At 42.3% G+C, this 14,598-nt stretch overlaps 2 protein-coding genes across 2 annotated transcripts in view; one reads left to right on the forward strand and one right to left on the reverse strand.

Annotated features, from left to right (window-relative positions):
- The window catches only part of ADCY10 (adenylate cyclase 10), a gene marked incomplete at both ends in the record, with an annotated part of 90,973 nt that extends 86,738 nt beyond the window's left edge, over positions 1-4,235 (reverse strand). Inside the window, 2 exons of the mRNA XM_081325539.1 lie at positions 3,492-3,596; positions 4,088-4,235. Of these exons, the coding sequence (XP_081181665.1) occupies positions 3,492-3,596; positions 4,088-4,235 (253 nt within the window). The remainder of the gene's footprint in view (positions 1-3,491; positions 3,597-4,087) is intronic.
- Positions 4,236-7,128: 2,893 nt separating this feature from the next.
- LRRC52 (leucine rich repeat containing 52) lies at positions 7,129-13,858 on the forward strand (the record flags this gene model as incomplete). Its single annotated transcript, XM_081325540.1, has 3 exons — positions 7,129-7,239; positions 12,026-12,545; positions 13,602-13,858. 3 exons carry the CDS (start codon positions 7,129-7,131, stop codon positions 13,856-13,858), a joined length of 888 nt encoding a protein of 295 aa, XP_081181666.1.
- Positions 13,859-14,598: the final 740 nt, after the last annotated feature.

The raw sequence follows: 14,598 nt of genomic DNA on the forward strand, positions 1-14,598 counted from the left end.
AAAAAGGAAGAAATTTACAAATGATCTTTCACTACAGGGTAGAGAAAATTCCATGAGAAAGTTGCTTTTAGAGAAAATGCCCTGGTTTACTTTAATTGTTGTTCTTTTTTTTCCTACAAACAGAACAGCTATTGACTTGCCACACCACCTGCTGCACTTCATATCCCCGTTATGATTATCCTCAAGTGAGCACGAAACTAGCAATGTGGGCAGAAACATTTGAAGTGTAGCATATATTCATTATGACACTTATGCCAAGTGCCATTTTATGATTCAATTTATAATTTAACTTTTAATTATTGGTAGGTTATTTTATTGCTAAAATGAAAGTTACCTCAGAACCACAATATTAAAAATATATCTCCTTGAAGCCCCAAAGGCCCCTTTCTGCTCATGGGTGGTGTTTATAGCTTCCATTCCATCTTTAAATGGAGTTTACTCAATTGAACTCAGAGGGACTTCTTTGTAAATGGAAACAATAGCAGAGCTTGACAGAGCGTGCATAGGACTAGCAGCATGGAACAGTAGAGGAAAAGTTGCAGCTTGCAAAATTGGGAGTCCCCTGCTTAGCCAATGCTGCCCAGAAGCCTGATGTTACATGATGTTACAAAACACACAGAAAGTAGGTCAGACATTAAGCAAGCAGTCAGACATTAAGCAAGTGAATTAAAACAGATAAGGCCAATACATTACAGTGTCCTTTCCAGCAACACACATCAGCCCATTTCTTCTGTGAATGACTGGTGGAGCCAAACAGGAGAGGGAGCCGGTGTGGACAGCTCTTTAGAAGAGGCATGGCTCTTCACGTAGCCCCCTCCCCTGACATCAGGCCCATGTGAGAGAGAAGCAGTGAAGGTCAGGAGCTGAACAGGGCACAAGGCTGCTCTGCTGCCTGATTGGCTGGTCGCTACCTGTCCCATGGAGTGAAACGCCTGGGTCAATTGTGCCTCGAGGAATGGGCCAGGATAAAGGGCTGGAGCACCATTAGTGGTGGAGAATTATTTATTTATTTATTTATTTATTAGTTGAATTTATATACCGCCCTATTCCCAAATTGTGGCAGGGGGGCAACAGAAGAAGCTAGCTAGCTATGATTTGATGGTGGTGGTTGACTGGCAGTGAAGGGTCGGAACCTAAATGTTCTAGACCACGGCTAGGCAACCTTGGCTCTTTTATAACACATGGACTTCTACTCCCAGAATTCCTGAGCCAACCATTTCTAAATGATTAGAATTATTTATTTATTTATTTATTTATTAGTTGAATTTATATACCGCCCTATTCCCAAATTGTGGCAGGGGGGCAACAGAAGAAGCTAGCTAGCTATGATTTGATGGTGGTGGTTGACTGGCAGTGAAGGGTCGGAACCTAAATGTTCTAGACCACGGCTAGGCAACCTTGGCTCTTTTATAACACATGGACTTCTACTCCCAGAATTCCTGAGCCAACCATTTCTAAATGATTAGAAGTTATTCAGATGATTCTGCCATTTTCAATAATCTGGCTATTACCAATGCAGAAAAAATATAATATCATTAACATCCTTTGCACACATAATCAGTTGGAGATGTTTTCTTTCTAGCCTACTCATTTTCAAATCTTCCTTATCAGAAAACATTCAATGTATCAATAGGAAGTGCAACCTAATTCAAACCGACGCACCCTAAAACAAGCATTGTACACACAGTTCAAAGGTTGCTTTCATATCTTTTGCAAGGCAAATCTTTGCAGGTGGGAAGAGACACAAGAGTTGCAGCATATCAGAAATGTCATGCTGTGGTGCTATTGTGGAAGCCAATTCTAAGTATGTAAAAAAAAATACCCTGCAAATGTGAGGAAGCTTAAGTGGTGCAACCTTTTTGGGGGAGTGGGGGGTATTTTTATATATACTATGGCTTCTGTACCACATGTTTGTGCAGATTATGGCCAGATGAAGCTTTAGCTTCTCAAAAGTTCTCAGGTTTCTAATCTTTGTTAGCCCAATACCTTAACTGGATATTTTGTTTTATAGTCAAATTCAAGTGGTTTATATCTTTTAAAAGTGCTTTGCCATCATGTAATGATGACGTAATAGATGAGCTAGTACTATCTCATGTAAACATTTAATAACCTACCCAGAGTCACTTCAAAGCTAGATGAGCTTCAAACAAACTTAAAGATAATAATAGATAAAAACTATTAGGCAAGAAATCTAAGCAAATAGAAGGATGAATAATTGCAGTAGAATATTACACACATTTTCAGAAACTGATGTAGGAAGAGGCCTGCCCAAGGACGGTGTTTTACATTAGTTGGAATAGTCTGGGCAATATTCCCCAGTCTATTCCAACCAATCCCGCTTTTGATAAGGATTTCCAAATACCAAAGGGATGTGAGATTTTATTCTCTCTCTACATTTTTTTGTTGAATGTTGCTATGTCTTTTTTCATTGCCTTTTCTATGGATATTCCCTGTCTATGTTATACTTTGTAGTTTCTTTGCTGTGCTTTGCTTAATTAATCCTTTATTGTGTATTTTACTTCATTAGTGTGTTCATAGTGAATCTCCTGCCCGTGTTTTAATGTGGCAAAATACGCAGTTGGCCTAATAAATATTCAATGGCATTACTAATTGGAAACATTCCTTGACAAGACACTGCAATATGACTAGTGAGAGAATTTGGCATCTCTGAAGCTGAAGCTCTATAACAGTGGTGGCGAACCTATGGCACTCTTCAATCAGCCGCCTGCTAACTTGCCGAGGCCCCATGTGGCCTGGTGCATCCCAGCATGGCTGGTTTCCCTCCCCCCCCCCATCTCTCCTGGCCTCGCATGCTCTCCTTTTCCCAGGCATGACCCACTGCATCGCCTCCTCAGCTGTTGCCTGACCATCCATCTCGGAGGTGGCTTCTTTGAACTGCTGGCGATGGACTGTGGAACCCCAGTGTGTGCCAGTTGAGGGGCCATCAGGCTGTGGCTACTGACGGACACCGTCGCCTCCCATGTGCTCGCTGGCTTCTGTGTGTGATGGCCGATGGTGTCAGGCAGCAGCCGCCCCAACCCTTGCCTTGCCCCATGGCAATAGCATCCCCACCCTGCCTCACCTTATCCCACAGGATGAGCCTCCTGCCTACCGCCACACCTACCAGAGACCCCCTGGATCTCCCCCAACCCTGCCCACCTCCCACAGGTGTCCCTCCCCATGGGCAACATTGAGGTGACCACATCCACCTTGGCCACACCCACCCAATCTTCCATGACCACCACAGCCACGCCCACCTGGCACCCAGCGAAAAATAAGTGGGTTTTGGGTTGCAGTTTGGGCACTTGGTCTCTAAAAGGTTCGCCATCACTGCTCTATAACAAAGAAATAATATCTGTGGATCTGTCTTATACCCATGTTCTCTGTGCACAGCTTTTTTGCTTTTCCAGAAAGTAAAGACCTGTTTTCAAACCAAGGTAGCTTGAAAACACCCTGTTTATGACAGGTATTCTTCACATTTCTAAGCTCACCTTCAACAATGTCACCCACGTAGCGATTAAGGGTCTGTGTTAATTCATCAGCACCACGATCCAAGCTGGTGTTCATGCTAAACTTTTCTGTCAGAGCTGTGAAACCTTGAAAATCATAAGCAACTGCTGTCAGTATAACATTTTGGGACTGTGGATTAGAGATAAAAGAAGGACAGGCAGGAGTTGACTCATTAGACTTTCAAAAGAAAGACTTTGCTTGGAGAAGAGAAGAGAAACAAGCAGCTATAAGTTTCAGCTGACAAAGGAAAATCTCCATAGAATCTCTCCTTGACAGCAGTTGACATGTAGAGCATTATTTCCTGCACTGTGCATTTATATATCCTCAAAGTAAGACCCTTTTTTGCACAGGAAAAGAAAAATAATAGTTAAATAGATGCACATGTTGAAAAATCAATAATTCCCTTGAGGTTTATTGTGTGTTTATATGGATATTTTAAAACTTTATTTTCAGGAAGAGCAGCAAAGGTTTTTGCACTATTTTTTCTCATTTAGTACCTTAAGTTTCCATTTTTTTAAAAAAATATCTCTGAAATCTGTCCCCTTCCCTCAGTGGCACACTGATTTCCTTTGCTTACCTGAAATATCCATAAAGAGCAGAACACCATCAAAGCTTTCAATGAAAGGCATTTCCTCAGCAAAATCTCCATATACAATGATATCAGGGACATGAGCAGCTAATTTACCAAGGGTTGAAATCTCAATTTGTTTATTCTTATTAGTCATTATTATTTCTGATTTGGAACATAACTTGCTATATAGGTCATTAAATCTTCTGTTGTGATGCCCCAATACTGTGAAGACTTATGTATACTTAGATAACACCTCCATTGTTAGGTTTTGTGTCACAATGAACTGATAGCAATTTCTCCTCCAATTACAGTAGATGGATTATACTTTACCTAACAACTGTTGCTAGGTTAAAGCATATCCTTCTCAACAGTGAATTCTCTTAGTTACAGATTGTTGTCACTTAATCAGCAGTGTGCAGCAGTGAGTCCGCAGTATGCAGCAGCAGCCAAAAAATACAGTCCTTGGTTCTATAAACAGAGATATAGAATCAAAATCACATGAAGTTCTTAAAATGTTTTATAAAACCTTAGTAAGGTCACACCCAGAATATTGCATTCAGTTTTGACCACCACATAACAAAAACAGATGTTGACTTTGGAAAATGTGCAGAGAAGAGCAACTAAGATGATTAAAGGCCTGGAGACTAAAATTTATGAAGAATGGTTGCAGGATTTGGTTATGGCTAGTCTAGAGAAAAGAAAGACTAGGGGGGACACAATAGCAGTATTCCAGTATTTGAGGGGCTGCCACAAGGAAAAGGGGGTCAACTTATTTTCCAAAGCACCAGAGGGCAAGAGAAGAAATAATGGATGGAAACTAATCAAGGAGAAAAGCAACCAGAAATTAAGAAGAAATCTTTGTGCAACCATACTGGTTTCTTCTTGGAGTTCTTGTTTTTCTTTTCTAGTGGTATTGTGTTGGACTGGGTTTTTATGATTGTATTTTTCAGTGTTTCCCATGCTTCTTGACTTGTTTTCCCCTTTAGGATTTTTATCCATGAAATTTTGCTTAGACCAGGGGTAGGCAACCTTGGCTCTTTTATTGACTCGTGGACTTCAACTCCCAGAATTCCTGAGTCAGCTATGCTGACTCAGGAATTCTGGGAGTTGAAGTCCACGAGTCATAAAAGAGCCAAGGTTGCCTACCCCTGGCTTAGACTCTTTCTGAGTTCGTTAAAATCAACTCTTTTAAAGTTTAAGACAATGGTTGGGTTATACTCTATTGCCTCTGTTTGCATTATATTGAATTCCAGTATGACATGGTTAGTCTTGCCCAAGGTTCTGGCAACTTCCTCCCCCCCCCTCCCTGATCACTTCTTCTCTATTGATAAGAATTAGGTCCAGTATAGTTTTTCCTCTAGTTCTCTCCTCCACTTTTTGGATGACAAAGTTGTTAGCTAAGTTGGTTAGGAATCTGTTTGATCTCCCACTTGCTGCAGAGTGTGTCCCAGTTGATATCAGGCTAGTTAAAGTCTCCCATTACTACTGTGGTATGTTTCTTACATACATTTGTTAATTGATTAGCAAACAGTTCATCTATTTCTTCTGCTTGGTTGGGTGATATCAGCCAATGGAGACAGACCTTACATTAGGCAAGATCTGCTTTATCAGTCAACTTGGAGACTGTAGTCTACCATGGGAGCCAAGCACTCGATGTCAACCCACGAGAGCAACTGGGAAAAATGTAGAGCCCCAGGAGCAACCCTCCCACGCCCATGGCACACTTAACATAAGGTGGAATGGCTGGAGAAGCTGGAGCTTGATGAGAAGTTGGTTCAACCCACATTGTCACTGAGTGTAGGGTGGCTGAAGGACCCTGAGGAGCATCTGCAGGGGTGACTTTTACCAGGGGCCATGGAGGATCCTGCAGAGTGGAGGACCATGAAGGTGATTGTAGTGAGATCCCCCCTCTGACTCCAAACATTAGGACCTCATGCTGAGCCATGCACTGTATCTGCTGCAAGAGGTGATTGAAAATTGGAAAGCCAGAGAAACTCTAGTTCAGATGTTTGCCCAGCAACCCAGCAGCAAGGCCAGCCAGGAACAGACACCTCCCCAGTGGCTGCAGCTGCCTCCGTTGCTCTGCAGGGATTGGCAATGTCTACAATCACACAGCCATTAGGAGCCATGGCTCCTCCAGCTGCCTCAACTGGGGGAGCTACATCCCAAAGGTGGCAGGCTCTTAAAATGCCACTGCTGGATTGAAGTTCAGAGGGGATTCCAAATTGTTGGGATCCTTCCTAGGTCAAGTCTAGAATTATATGCAGGAGTATGGGAGCAAATTGGGATCAGAGACTGCTAAAGTGAGATGTGTCACCATGGCCCTGGAAAGAACCACAGCAGAGTGGATGGTTTCTCTTCACAATGACAATGTCCCCCAACTGTGAAACTATGACTAGTATATGATAGCTCTTCAGCAGTTTGAGGACCCTCTAGCACAGGCATATTAAACTGCCAGCCCATGGGCCAGATGCATCACACCAAAACTGCGCCCACCCCATTGCCAGCAATGGGGAAAAACTCACGATATGTTGTGTGATGTCACGTGATATCACGAGTTTGATGTGCCTGCTGTAACAGAGCACAAAGCCAGAATCCAGATGAAGACTATCACCAAGGGATGACTGTCAGTGGCAGAATACACTCAAGAGTTCCATGAGCTGGCATGTCGGCTGGCCACATGGCCTGAGGAGATCCTGGTCGAATGTTTCAAGGATGGGCTCAGTAATGAAGTCTACCACACCTGCATCTCACAGGGGGCCCTTGAGATCTCCAGAGCTGGTGTGTACTGGCGGACGAGGTGGAAATAGACCTGGTTAGAGATTGACACTGGGGTGGCTGTGGCTGGAGAAAGTCCTTGCCTCCTGCCCATAAAGAATCCCCAAAAGCAACCAAAGGTGGCCAGCACTTAAGCAGCAGTCAACAGCCTGTTTCATATGCAGAAAAGAAGGGCATTGAGCAGATGATTGTCACTCAGCAAAATCTAGCCCCAAACCTGCAGCCGCAGAGGGTAGGAAAGTTGAGAAACCACCACAAAGCTCCATGAAATGGCCCTGAAAGGGATGGAGGTCATTGAGTTTGCCCCTCCTACCCAGGAGGGGTTGGGACCTCCAACTCCCCCAGAGGAAAGTGAATCTAATTCCGATGACAGCGCCCTGGTAAGTCAACATGTAACCCCCATGACCATCTCTGTGGAGTTAGTGGTTCCCTCATAAGGCACCCAGGAAAGGATGTTGGCCCTATTGGATTTGGGTTGCACAAGGTGTGTGGTTAGCCTGGAGGTCATGGAAAAATTGGGACTGAGGTACTGAGGGTGCCCATAGCCTTCTGCCAATTGGATGGATCAGTGCAGGGGGAGCCCTGGCTCACTTCGTAATGGAGCCTGTGGAAATGAAGATGGGTAACAAAGAGCTCTTGAGTTTTATAGTGGCACCTGAGATGGAGAGACCCCTCTTGCTCAGACTGTCCTGGCTGCACGTGGAATCCTCTCACGAATTGAAGAAAAGGGCTCCTAAAAATCTGACCTCTGCTAGTAGAGAGATGGGGGAGGAATCCCTCACCAGAAGCCAAAAGAACAAACCTGACAAGGAAGTTAGGGGCTGCTGTACAAGAACTTACCAAGGGAGAGGAGAAAATCCAAAAGGAATACTGGGACTTAAGAGACGCATTCAGTGAGAGGGGATCCAATGTGCTCCCATCCCACCACCCCATGGACTGCAGTGTAGAGATCCTCCCTGAGGCAAAGCTCCCCAAACCAAAAATCTATTCAATGACTCCACGCGAGGTAGATGAGTTGTATGCCTTTATTGACAAGAACTTGAAACCAGGTTTCATCCAGCCAGCTAGAGTGGCTGCTTCAGTGTTATTTGAGGAGAAAAAAGATGGCACCCTTCGTCTCTGGATTGATTACAAAGGATTAAATGCAGTATGCATAGAAAATGTTGATCTGTTGCCTTTGATGAAAGATATGCTGGCACATTTAGCCAAAGGGAGAATTTTCACTAAGTTGGAATTGAGAGAAGCTTACTACAGGGTTTGCATCAAAGAGGGAGATGAATGGAAAACAGCCTTCAACTGCCCCGAGGGCTGTTTCCAGTTCCATGTTTATTTATTTATTTATTTATTTTTGGGACTTATATGCCGCCCTATCTCCCGAAGGACTCAGGGCGGCTAACAACAATAAAACACAATAGTACAAATGTTAAAAAAGATTAAACTAACAAGCCCCAATGATAAAATGATAAAATATTAAAAAATATTCTATTTAAAAATCCCTATTGTCAGTCCAGGTCAGCCTGATGGAAGAGAAATGTTTTAAGGCTGCGACGAAAGGACCGGAGATCCGGGGCCATCCGGAGCTCAAGGGGAAGTTGATTCCACAGGGCCAGTGCTCCCACAGAGAAAGCCCTCCCCCTGGGGGTCGCCAGCCGACATTGTCTAGCCGACGGCACCCTGAGGAGGCCCTCCCTGTGTGAGCGCACCGGGCGATGGGAGGTCATTCCTGGCAGCAGAAGGTCCTGAAAATATCCCAGGCCTAAGCCATGTAGGGCTTTATAGGTAAGAACCAGCACCTTAAATCTCACCCGGAGGACAACCGGTAACCAATGTAGCTCACGCAGGATGGGTGTAATATGGGAGTATCAGGATGCTCCCATCACAACCCGCGTGGCCGCATTCTGCACCAGCTGGAGCCTTCGGGTGGTCTTCAAGGGCAGCCCCATGTAGAGAGCATTGCAGTAATCTATACGGGAGGTAATGAGTGCATGAGTGACCGTACGTAGAGCATTTCAGTACAGATAGGGGTGCAACTGGCGCACCAGGTGAACCTGGGCAAATGCCCCCCTGGCCACAACTCCTATATGATCTTCAAAACTGAGTCGTGTATCCAGAAGGACGCCTAAGTTGCGCGCCCTATCAACGGGAGGTAACACCTCACCTCCCATAACCAAAGACGGAACCTCTTGGACTAAACGAGATGCTGGTACGTAGAGCCACTTAGTCTTGCCCGGGTTGAGCTGGAGCCTGTTCTTCCCCATCCAGATTCGTACTGCTTCCAGGCAGCGGGACATCATGTCGAGGGCATCACTGGGTCGGTTCGGGGTGGAGATGAAAAGCTGGGTATCATCAGCATATTGATGATACCTCACCCTGAAACCACAGATGATCTCACCCAGTGGCTTCATATAGATGTTGAACAGGAGGGGAAAGAGGACCGACCCCTGGGGGACCCCACAACTAAGGGGCCTCGGGGTTGACCTCTGCCCTCCTGCCAACACCGTCTGCAAACGGCCTGAGAGGTAGGAGGAGAACCACCGTAAAAGGTGCCTCCCACTCCCAACCCCCCAAGAGTCGCAGCAAGGTACCTTGGTCAATGGTATCAAAAGCCGCTGAGAGATCTAATAGGACCAGGACAGAGGAATAACCCCTGTCCCAGGCCCGCCAGAGATCATCCACCCGCGCAACCAATGCCGTCTCCGTGCTGTACCTGGGCCTGAAACCTGCCCTGCCAAAGCCTGAAAATTTGTCTCCTATTCACCTCACTCATCCAGCCCCTCCAGTGCCCATTCTTATAGAGGGGGAACAGCATTTTGAAGTCAAGGAAATCAATACCTAGTGGCATGGAAGCATTTCCTTCCTTCCCAATCAGAATGGGTGGATGCTTGCAATGTTCGGACCCCTAAACTTCTTCAGGTGTTTCACAGGAAATATCCTGATAAACCTGGATTAAGCAATGTTCCCTAATTCACTTGTTGTGTTGTTTTTTCTTATGCTTTATATATTTTTTGTAGGGCTAATGCCTCTGTTGAAAAGGGGCCGAATGACAGCCAGATTTCCAGCTTGCAGTTGCCACTTGCTTGCCCTTTGCTGCCATAGCAATAGGGGATGGGGAGTTTGGTATTTGGGGTGGTGAAGTGAGCTGGTATAAGTGTTCCCATGAGAAATGGAAGGGAGGATTGCTCCCTATCAATGGAGTAAAGATGTTTAGACTTTACTAAGGCCAACCATCTTGGGCCTCCAGAGGCATACACCATCTGCTCATAACATCATATTGGAGATTGATTGGCCTGCCTGGGCTGGATCCTGGGGGGAGGGCTGTGGGTAAACATTCAATGTGTAACTTTCACATGGTTTTTACTCAAATCTTGCCTTGCTTTTGCTACTATCAGTTCATTCTTAGAAAAAGTACCTCTTCTCTAAAGCCATGGAGTTGAGGATTTTCTTTCTTAGGATTTGAATGGAGGCAGACCTGACAGGTGGCCTGTAGTATACACATATAGCATCTCTTCCCCCCCCCCTTTTTATATTAACCCATATGGATTCTAGGAAGTTTTCATCCTTGATTTTGTGTATTTCTGTAGAGATGTAGTGATCTTTTATATATAATGCAACTCCACCTCCTCTTTTGTTAGGTCTAGTTTTTTTACTAGTTTGTATCCTTTTATTAGTACATTCCAGTCATGAGTTTCGCTACAACTGCATAACTTTAGTAAAACAACCTATCACTTCAACCAAATTGAGTCAAGGGCCTTTCTTTCTTATGTGTAGCTTTTACACATAAAGATAAGATGAATGTTACAAATAAAAACACATTACCTCATGTGAATTCAATATTAGGCACTCTCTCCTGTCATAGAAAGACTATGGATTTTTAAAAATGAACATATACCTCATACCTGAAAGAGGAGTCCTGAGAATTTCTCCTCATCAGAGTGTCTGGTTATGGAGATGGAAGGCTGAGGGCCTCCTTTTTGTTAGCCTGAGTATCCCAGTGGCCTTTGCACACAGAAAAAGAGCTCTTGCACTTCACTTGCATGGAAGACATGGAGGAACATTACACTGTTCTCTTCAGTTCCAGAGAGCTCCATAAATGCAGAAATTAAAAAGTTACTAGGCACAGAAAAAATACAGAGATATTTGGAGAAGATGGCACATGATTTCTCCCTCATGGTTGCTGCACAAAGGACAGCCCACTTTATTCACAAAGAGGGCAAGAAACTGGAGATGGAGGCTGACATGTTCACTCAGATTGTAGGCTTTGGATTCAAGGTTTTGCTCTGGGGAAAGATGTCCTTATGCATCACGTTGCACTCTAGGATGTCCAGTAGAAAAGATTACATCATCCCATGGGATTTCAAATAAAAATTCTTATGTTAGTTGTTACATCGATACTTGTTGCTTGCTGCTGGACTTCTTTAGTTATAATTTCAGTTAAAATAATGAAAAATGAACAATTAGTATTACAATATTATACAGTATTAGATTTGTTGCAAAAAGTCATTTATTGCTATAACTAGGATACCTGGAGAGATGTACATTGAACTAGAGAAAAACAAGCAGGTATATTTACCGTAACTAGGAATTATTGCTAATTCCATCTAGACCTAGAATTGTTCTGGCTCAGCTACATCTTGGTTATTTTTATAGAAAATATAGTCTTGAGAATTTTGGTCATATATGTAAATGTACATATAAACCATCATGTAGTGTATATATTTTACACTCTTTTGTGTAAATATTATTGCGCTATGTAATAATATAATTATGGTTACAAAAGTATGAAATACTGGAACATGCATAAATGGTAAAAAAAAGAAGTGAATATTTATTAAGACAGTTGACAAAGGCAGAGCTGCTTGTACATCACCATCATGATTCCAAATGAATGAGCTAAAGAGGTGATGTCATAAAGGTGATAGTAACAACTGAGATGACTTGGAGCTCTTTCTTCTAGCAGGAACTGATAAACTAACATTCTCTTCTGCATTTGAAATTTCAAAAAGGCAAGTCCCCTTCTGATGAAGCTAAAGGAGAGAAATCTACAAGATGGGATATTTCATTCCGATCTCTTGTCATAGTTCCACACTTTTGTGGATGATTCTTGCACTTGGAATGAAATGGATAGAAGAGGCCCTGAGTTGCCCCACAGAATGTACTTGTAACCAGTGGGAAGTGAACTGCACAGGAAAAAAATTATACAACTTTCCAACCACAATTCCTCTGACTACCAAAAAACTAATTCTAGCACAGAACAATCTAACCAATTTACCACTATTAACCATGAGTTATCTCAGTGAACTAGTCCACCTCGATTGCAGCCATAATCTGATAACAATGGACTTGGATTTCAGCTTTCCAGGATTAGAGAAACTGACATATTTGGATCTCAGTTTCAACAAGCTCTCTCATATAACATCCTTCACTTTTTCACAACTGAGTAAGCTGGTGCTCTTAAATCTCTCTGGCAATCCATTGATGGTGGAGATTATGCAACGGGCCTTTGAGAAGAACAGTCTTCTAAGATATATAGATGTGAGGGATTGTGGCTTGTCTTACCTCAGTGCTGAAACATTTCAAAACCTGTACAGACTTCGTATTTTGGGAATAAATGGTAACCCCTGGAATTGTGACTGCAAGTTTCTGACATTCTGCAACTGGCTAACAAATACTGATATTAAGTCCCCAGGTGAGATCGGACTTCATGATGAATACCTCTTTTATTCCCCAGTTTCATTAGGAATGTAGATTCTTCAATTGGCTGTCAGATCCACAGACCTACACAATTATACTCCACTGAGTCCCTGTGTATTTCTGCCACAGACAACTTTCACAAATCCTCAGATTAGTCTGTGCAGTCAGAACATCAGTACCGTGATACCATCTCTGAACTCAGTTGAAATTTACCATTATTGGCCCATGGTGATATCTTTATTTATAGTTATCTGATAATGCCTATACCATGTAAACATGTTCAATTCCTTGTTCCTAATTACTTGCAAACTCAGTATGTATAAAGCAGCCTATGGTTTTCATAAAGAAGGTTTAATTGCAGTGCTGCTATATCAGTGTTTTATATAATTAATTTTTATGCTGGGCATATAAAGTGTCCTCTGTTCATCTTAGGCTTAGCTATATGTTTCTGGCTATTAACAGGGTGTTTGAATCTGTATAATAAATCATATAGGGATATTAAAACTAGGTATTCTTTTTGTTGTTTAGAATTGAAATAGACTCAGCAGATCGAAAGGGAGAAAAAGGGTTTTAAAACAGAGATGATCAGAAGTATAAATAGATCTCAGTTGCACAGAGCTTGCAGTTATGATGATGATTAAAAAGTAACTTTGCAACCAATCCTCACATTTATGACTCTTGTAGACTTATCAAGCAAAAGAACTCTGAAGAAAATCATAAGCACAGTCGTAGTTTCACTTAGCAGTCACTTTGTTTAATGACTAGTTTGCTGATCCCAATTGTCCATGGCAGAATTAGAAAATACTGGATATTGGCCTTAAAAGAAATGAAAGCCATGAAAAGGCTTGACTTGTCAAGGGAAATAGCAATTTATTACTGTTATATTTCAAGAAGGATATTTAATATATATTGACGGTCTTATCATATAACTATTAATTTGAGCCAGCAGTGTGCTGAAGCTGCCAAAAAAAGCCAATCTAGTTGTAGAGATACCAGCAACTGTTTAAAATTCACACTAGAATTATTCTTGTTTTATGTTTCTTTTTTGCAGATTTTGAGAATACCACTTGCAGCAAACCAAAAGAAATGCAGGGTTTTTCTCTCATCAGAGCAAAATTGGAGCTCTATTACACGTGTCTTCTGCACTTACAACTAGAAGATTTCATATACATCTGTCTATTAACCTTCTGTGTCTTCTTGGGAGGAACTCTAGTGGCGTGGCTGGTTGGGTTTTGCACAGTGATGTATTACCATCCTGTAATGAGACTATATGATGAACCAGAGGATAAAGAGTACAGAATGATTTAACTTATTGCTTTGGAGCTCTTCCAACTGTCAACACCTAATGTAGTTGTACCAACATTTTAGTCCCTTTGTTTCATTGCAAAATTCTTTAGCTGAAGTTTAATTCTTTAACTCATTTCAAGAGAGGGATTTCATTTTATTTCATTATGAATAAAAAATACCGCCTTGAAGTAGGAAATAGAATGATCGAAAAAGAGGAATATATATCAGAGAAACAAAAATTTCCAATGTGGATGTGTGGGTGTGTCTTCCAAAAATGAAATATTCCCAAGAAAATGTAGAAGTAACAGAATAGAGGGCAAGCAAGAAAACCTCCTTTTTATCTGATTGGCTATAAAAAGTTTGTCTCTGAACAGAGATTTTGGTAGGAATAAGCAAAAACAGTCACTCAGGCCTCACTCATGAAAACTGCACAATGGAAAGAATCTGATTTTTTTTCCCAGTACTGGCATTAAGAGAAGTTGAAAAGAATTACCCCCTCTCCTTTTTTAAAGCATTTTGAGTTTCAGCCCAAGTCCATTTCAACTGAAAAAAACAATTAATGTAATGGAAATGTGGTAAGAACGCATGCCCCCCCAAAAAAATCCTTTTTACTATGCCCCCCCCAATCACAAGAATAAAGCTCAGGAAAATAAATACTAAAACAATGTTTCACTCATGAACTTGAGCAATCCTGGTCATTGAGAAAAGAGGAAACATTGACTCAAGCCTGCCTATTCACTAAAGCAGGGCTTTTCAACCAG

Source organism: Vipera berus (genome assembly GCF_964194415.1).
Source record: "Vipera berus genome assembly, chromosome: 3".
Classification (NCBI taxonomy): Eukaryota; Metazoa; Chordata; class Lepidosauria; order Squamata; family Viperidae; genus Vipera; species Vipera berus.